The sequence below is a fragment of the Penaeus vannamei genome, unplaced genomic scaffold, assembly GCF_042767895.1.
Source record: "Penaeus vannamei isolate JL-2024 unplaced genomic scaffold, ASM4276789v1 unanchor800, whole genome shotgun sequence".
Classification (NCBI taxonomy): domain Eukaryota; kingdom Metazoa; phylum Arthropoda; class Malacostraca; order Decapoda; family Penaeidae; genus Penaeus; species Penaeus vannamei.
Window position 1 is genome coordinate 32,501 of NW_027213804.1, and position 7,500 is coordinate 40,000.

At 37.8% G+C, this 7,500-nt stretch overlaps 1 protein-coding gene across 1 annotated transcript in view; it reads left to right on the top strand.

The window, feature by feature from the left end:
* Positions 1 to 7,500, top strand: part of LOC113825401 (prolyl 4-hydroxylase subunit alpha-1) — an 18,919-nt gene that overhangs the window by 10,536 nt on the left and 883 nt on the right. The window contains exons 6-11 of the mRNA XM_070119843.1: positions 1,234 to 1,407; positions 1,932 to 2,000; positions 2,665 to 2,853; positions 3,536 to 3,601; positions 5,111 to 5,276; positions 7,248 to 7,500. The exon at positions 7,248 to 7,500 is cut by the window's right edge and continues 883 nt beyond it. Coding sequence (XP_069975944.1) covers positions 1,234 to 1,407; positions 1,932 to 2,000; positions 2,665 to 2,853; positions 3,536 to 3,601; positions 5,111 to 5,276; positions 7,248 to 7,318 — 735 coding nt within the window. The 3' untranslated portion in view covers positions 7,319 to 7,500. The remainder of the gene's footprint in view (positions 1 to 1,233; positions 1,408 to 1,931; positions 2,001 to 2,664; positions 2,854 to 3,535; positions 3,602 to 5,110; positions 5,277 to 7,247) is intronic.

Genomic DNA, 7,500 nt, shown 5'->3' on the forward strand with positions numbered 1-7,500 from the left:
TCTTTCTTGACCTTTTCCCACCTTGACCTTCCTGTAGATTCTTAAAAGACAAACACATAGACAATAAAAAATACAATTCTCCACACTCCACATTTACTATTAAGTCAAATTCAGTCTAAACAATGTTAAGAAAATTATGATAAAGATATATTTCCGGCAACAGTTGATAGCCAGATCACAAGGCAATATCTCATTAACATTAAGTGGATCTCCTGTATATGTAAATTTAGATCTTAACAACAAATACGGAATAAAAAATTCAATAAATATATTATACTTCAAATCCTGTCTACTAGCAAACATCTGCTTTTACAAGTCATATATTTTTAGACCTTTTCCTAGCTTTTCTGACCTATTTTTCTTAAATTTCATGATTTTTCCCCAAATCTTATCCATCTTGCTTGACTATTTTCACTTATTTTTCATAATTTTCATGATTTTTCCCCAAATCTTATCCATCTTGCTTGACTATTTTCACTTATTTTTCATGATTTTCCCCCAAATCTTATCCATCTTGCTTATTTTCACTACTTTTTTTTTATAATTTTCATGATTTTTTCCCAAATCTTGTCCATCTTGCTTGACTATTTTCACTTATTTTTCATAATTTTCATGATTTTTCCCCAAATCTTATCCATCTTGCTTGACTATTTTCACTTATTTTTCCCCAAATCTTATCCATCTTGCTTATTTTCACTTATTTTTTTTATAATTTTCATGATTTTTTCTCAAATCTTGTCCATCTTGCTTGACTATTTTCACTTATTTTTCAGAATTTTCATTATTTTTCCCAATTTTTTTCGTCTTCTTATCCATCTTGCTTGACAATTTTCACAATTTTTGACTCAGTTTCTCCTGGCTTTCTTAAACTTTCGTCATGGACTAAGGACAAGACGACCAAATTCCAAAATAACATAAATCACCTAGTATTCCATCCATTTTTTTTTACTTCAATACCGACAAAATCCATAAAAATCTTCATCTTTCCTTCCCACTTTCCCCAATTTCTCCGATTCTCAAATCTCAGAACACAACAACAAAATCGACCCACAAAACCCCATAACTAAATCCCAACAACCCAGATAATCCCCCGAAACAACAAAAAAATCAAAATAAATCCATAAAAAACACCAAGAAATCCCCAAAATCCCACATCTGGGACTCCACCCGCCGAAATCTCCCAACTTTCCTAACCTTATTTCCCTCCAACTTTCCTTTGACCTTTTCCCGCAGAGTCCCGAATACCGAGCGACCTTATCCTGCTTCTACGACACCCGCGGGGAGGCCTACTTCCGGCTCATGCCAGTCAAGGTCGAGATCCTTCACCATAACCCCGAACTTATGGTGTTTCATGACGTCATTTCCGACCGCGAGATCGAGGCTGTGAAGACGATGGCGCAGCCGATGGTGAGGGTCCGGGTTCATTTGTTTTGTTTATTTTCTTTGTCAATTTTCGTTTATTTTTTATCTTTACTTATTTATCTTTTTTTTTTTTTTGGGGGGGGGGTGGGGGTTAGTTCTGTTATTTATTGGGTTTGGTGTATTTACTTATTCGTTCCATTCATTTGAAATGGGTAAAATTGTATAATAAATGATCTCACTATGATTCTGGGTAAATTTTAAAAATGTTTAGTACTTTTAGACTTTTTTTTTTATTTTAAAGGCCTGAGTAAGGCAGGTGTCCTCTGCTGCCCCCCCCCCTCCCTCTCAAATTACCCCCTTGTACATGTGCACATACACCGTTCGAATGGAAGTTATCAAGGTGTCATTTGTGCTCTGTTAACGCACATTATCAATTACTAAAGTCGGTTTAAATGTCTGCACTATTACATTTTACATACATTTTATCGTCATTTATTTTTAAATCATTTATCGAGTTGATTTTAGTAGTTGTTATGTGTGTCTGAATAAAACCGTATTTTTCTTTATAGCTTGCACGTGCGATGGTACAGGGAGCACAAGGAAAAGGGAACACTGTTAGTACCACGCGTACATCAAAGGTGAGAAAATTATACAATAGCATAGTTATACATGAAATATACTCGTTTTCTATAGTTACCCGGTAAATCGTTTTCTATTTTTTAGATAGGGTAAACTATGAATTATATTATGTACTACAATTGATTCTGATAAGGGTTTAAAAATTATCTGTATATCAAAGAGACAAAGTAAAAGATTTCTATTACCTGTGCAAATTAATGGTTGCAGTTTTTACCTAGTATTTACTCAAACATTTTCTTGTAATAAGGTCATCCTCCTTTACTCAAACACACACACACACACACACACACACACACACACACACACACACACACACACACACACACACACACACACTCACTCACTCACTCACTCACTCACTTACACACACACACCCACACACACACACACACACCCACACACACACACACACACACACACACACACACATTCACTCACTCACTCACTCACTCACTCACTCACACACACACACACACACACACACACACACACACACACACACACACACACACACACACACACTACCCCTCCCACAATCACACCCACAACCCTACATAAAAAAAAAAACACACACAAACAAAGCTATATTTTCTACTCCCTTACCCAACCCCCTTTCGACCTCGCCCTCTTCCCTCCGACCCTCACCCTCTGCGCCTCCTTCAGGTGGGCTGGCTCGACGACTCCCTCAACCCCCTCGTCGCTCGCCTGGGCCACAGAATATCGCTCCTGACGGGCCTCTCGACTGACGTGGCTGCAGAACACGCCGAGCTCCTGCAGGTTTCTAACTACGGCATCGGGGGTCACTACAACCCGCATCACGATTACTTGCTGGTGGATAAGACCGAGAAGGAGGTGAGGTCGTGTGGGTTGGGGAAGTGTTGTGGGTTGTGGGTGTGTTGTGGGATGTGGAAGTGTTGTGAGGTGTGGAAGTGTTGTGTGTTGTGGGTTGTGGAAGTGTTGTGGGATGTGTATTGTGGGTTGTGAATGCGTGTTGTGGGTTGTGGATGTATATTATCGGTTGTGGATGTGGGTTGTGTATTGTGGGTTGTGAAAGCGTGTTGTGGGTTGTAGATGTATATTATTGGTTGTGGGTGTGAGTTGTGTATTGTGGGTTGTGAATGCGTGTTGTGGGTTGTGGATGTGTATTACCGGTTGTGGAAGTGCAATGTGAGTTGTTGACAGTTGTGTCAATTTTTCTCTTTTATTCTTAAGGGGCATCTATTCCTGAGTGTAAATGCATTTTACATTTGTGCTTGTCTGTCTGTGTGTTTGTGTGTATGTGCACATATGTGTATACGGACATGAGCCTCCTTTACAGACTTTTTGATGGTCGTTTTATACTGCGGCAAATGTGGTATTTAAACCTTTAAACTATTAGCAAATATGGGATGCACTTTCATCCCATTCAGTAATATAATTATAAGAGATTTTATTAGAATAAGATGATTGAAAAAAAGAGAAAAAAATTGTGTCATGTGAAATTAATCATTTGATTTTCTTTCTTTCTTTCTATCTTTTACTTTCCTCCTTGCAGCTTCTTCACAACATCCACCCTCGAGAACTCATCATGGGAGACAGAATCGCCACATTTATGTTTTATGTGAGTTGTGATTACCAAGTAATAATTAGATTATATATATATATATATTGTTTGTTTTTTCATAATTTTTTTATATACCTTTGTTCAATAATTTTAACTTTTGTGTTGATTACATAGATCAATTATTATAGTTATTATTCAGTCGTAGTTTGGTTAACTAAATATTGAAGAGTGGAGAACAGTATCCGTTAAAGTGTGAACAGATAAATAATTAATTGCATTTTGCCTATTATTTTATTATCCATCATCACTTATTTTATAAAATTTATAACGATCTCCACCGAAATTAATCGATAATTCAGGGTTGTGTACTTGTGGTCTATTACGATACTATTAATTACATAATTTGCGTAAATTGGCTTATCTGAGACGTAACGACCAAGCAGGATAAAGAGATATTAAAACTTCAAAATGTCAGTTGGCGGTAGTTAAAATAAGTCAGTGAAATTAGATGACGTGTTTCTCTACATGGCGCTGTATGTGAATTAAGAGTGGAATAATTATTTATTTGTTTATTTATTATTATTTTTTTTAGAAAGACCACTTAAAATTCAGTTAAAGTGCTTTCAAGATTAATAGCCACATTTAAGTAGAATGGCCTTGTTTCACTTAAATCTGAAATCTGAAATCCATAAAAAGTTGCATTTTACATGGTGTGTAGTAAAGAATTAAGATTTCAAATATCCAAATTCTGATAGTAGAAAATTCAGAGACCGCATACCTCCGCCAAGGCAGGTATGCGCTTGAATAAGAATAATCACCGACGGAAAATATTCCTGAATCCTGATCCAGATCACCAATTAAATATACTGGCGTCTAAATTGGGCTAAAACTCACCACTGGCAAAAATAAAGAGATAGATAAACAAATAGATAATAAAAAAAAGAAAAGACATAGACAAAACAAAACAAAAAATCATATATTTTTTCATACTTTTTGTGTTATCCAGCTAACCATCGATCAAACAAACTAACCAACCGTATCAAAATCACAACTTCCTTGGCGAAGGTAAAAATGCTGACGAAATCAGACGTGCCAGCTCCCGCCCCCCCAAAAAAAAAAAAAAAAAAAAACGGCATACCATAAACTCCCGGGAAACATGAAGGCTGTTGTAGTTTAGTTAAGTTTCAAGCGATAAAATATTTTAAATAATAAAACTAAGAATAAAAAGATTATAAAAGAGGAGACCATTAAATGATTAAGTTGATAATGATGTAAGATGAGTTTGCTGTCGGTGACAATAATGATGACAGTAGCTTTAATGATTACAGTATCAAGAACTACGATAATGATAATAGTAATAACAGACTGATAATGAATATAATAATATAGGATGCTAACCACAAATACTACAATATCAAATATACCAACAACATTCACGACCACACAATAAAAAAACGAAAAATTAACGTTATCAAATATACCAACAACATTCACGACCACACAATAAAAAAACGAAAAATTAACGTTTTTTTATCATAACATTTATCGTTCCCCTCCCTTTCCCAGCTGAGTGACGTCACACGCGGTGGTGCCACGGCCTTCCCCCGCCTTGGCACCGCAGCCTGGCCCTCCAAGGGATCCGCCGCCTTTTGGTACAACCTGAAGAAATCTGGCCACGGAAACACAGCTACTCTCCATGGTGCCTGCCCGGTGGTGCTTGGGTATAAGTGGGGTAAGTGGTGTTTGGGTATAAGTGGGGTAAGTGGTGCTTGGGTATAAGTGGGGTAAGTGGTGCTTGGGTATAAGTGGAATATGTGGTGTTTGGATGTAAGTGGTGCTTGGATATAAGTGGGGTAAGTGGTGCTTGGATATAAGTGGGGTAAGTGGTGCTAGGATACAAGTGGAATATGTGGTGTTTGGATGTAAGTGGTGCTTGGATAAGTGGGGTAAGTGGTGCTTGGATATAAGTGGGGTAAGTGGTGCTTGGATATAAGTGGGGTAAGTGGTGCTTGGGTATAAGTGGGGTAAGTGGTGCTAGGATGTAAGTGGTGCTTGGGTATAAGTTGGGTAAGTGGTGCTTGGATATAAGTGGGGGTAAGTGGTGCTTGGATATAAGTGGGGTAAGTGGTGCTAGGATACAAGTGGAATATGTGGTGTTTGGATGTAAGTGGTGCTTGGATATAAGTGGGGTAAGTGGTGCTTGGATATAGTGGGGTAAGTGGTGCTTGGGTATAAGTGGGGTAAGTGGTGCTTGGGTATAAGTGGGGTAAGTGGTGCTTGGATATAAGTGGGGTAAGTGGTGCTAGGATGTAAGTGGTGCTTGGGTATAAGTGGGGTAAGTGGTGCTAGGATGTAAGTGGTGCTTGGGTATAAGTTGGGTAAGTGGTGCTTGGATATAAGTGGGGGTAAGTGGTGCTTGGATATAAGTGGGGGTAAGTGGTGCTTGGATATAAGTGGGGTAAGTGGTGCTTGGATGTAAGTGGAATATGTGGTGTTTGGATGTAAGTGGTGCTTGGATATAAGTGGGGTAAGTGGTGCTAGGATGTAAGTGGAATATGTGTGATGTTTGGATATAAGTGGGGTAAGTGGTGCTTAGATATAAGTGAAATATGTGGTGTTTGGATGTAAGTGGTGCTTGGATATAAGTGGGGTAAGTGGTGCTTGGATGTAAGTGGAATATGTGGTGTTTGGATATAAGTGGGGTAAGTGGTGCTTAGATATGTGGAATATGTGGTGTTTGGATGTAAGTGGTGCTTGGATATAAGTTGAGTAAGTGGTGCTTGGATATAAGTGGGGTGAGTGGTGCTTGGATATAAGTTGAGTAAGTGGTGTTTGGGTATAAGTTGGGTAAGTAGTGCTTGGGTATAAGTGGGGTAAGTGGTGCTTAGGGTAAAAAAGGAATATGTGGTGCTTGGATATAAGGAGAAACAGGAAAGACAAATAAAGGAACAGAAAGAAATACAAGAAGGATAAAAAGACAGAGAGGAAATGGGACTGAGAACGAAAAAGGAACTGGAAAAAAAGAACAAATGTATATACCCTTTCCTCATTTTTTTCAATTTAGACTAGCATTAACTCCTAAATTCCTTCATTTTCTCTCCCACAGTCAGCAACAAATGGAACAAAGAACGCGGGGGGATTAAGAACGAAAAAGGACTGGAAAAAAGAACAAATATATATACCCTTTCCTCATTTTTTTCACTTGAGATTATCATTAACTCCTAAATTCCTCCATTTTCTCTCCCACAGTCAGCAACAAATGGAACAAAGAACGCGGGGGGATTAAGAACAAAAAAAAAGGACTGGAAAAAAGAACAAATATATACACCCTTTCCTCATTTCTTTTTTTTTTCAATTTAGAGTAGCATTAATTCCTAAATTCCTTCCTTTTCTCTCCCACAGTCAGCAACAAATGGAACAAAGAACGCGGGGGGATTAAGAACAAAAAAAAGGACTGGAAAAAAGAACAAATATATATACCCTTTCCTCATTTTTATTTATTTATTTATTTATTTAGACTAGCATTAACTCCTAAATTCCTTCATTTTCTCTCCCACAGTCAGCAACAAATGGAACAAAGAACGCGGGGGGATTAAGAACAAAAAAAGGACTGGAAAAAAAACAAATATATACACCCTTTCCTCATTTTTTATCAATTTAGACTAACATTAACTCCTAAATTCCTCCATTTTCTCTCCCACAGTCAGCAACAAATGGATCAGAGAACGCGGGCAGTTCCTCAGGAGAAAGTGTGGTCTCAGCCCCGAGGAATAGACAAGGAGGTCCTACTCCAGGTCCTTACAAGAAATTCCTCCAAGACGGATACGATAAATAGGAAGGAAAAGATCAGTCAAGTGTCTATTGAAAGTGGATGTTTGGTACATAAAGAGCCATAAGAGGGTTTGTTTGTGTGTGTGTTTGTGTATCAGTACACTTATACATATGTTGTACTTTTA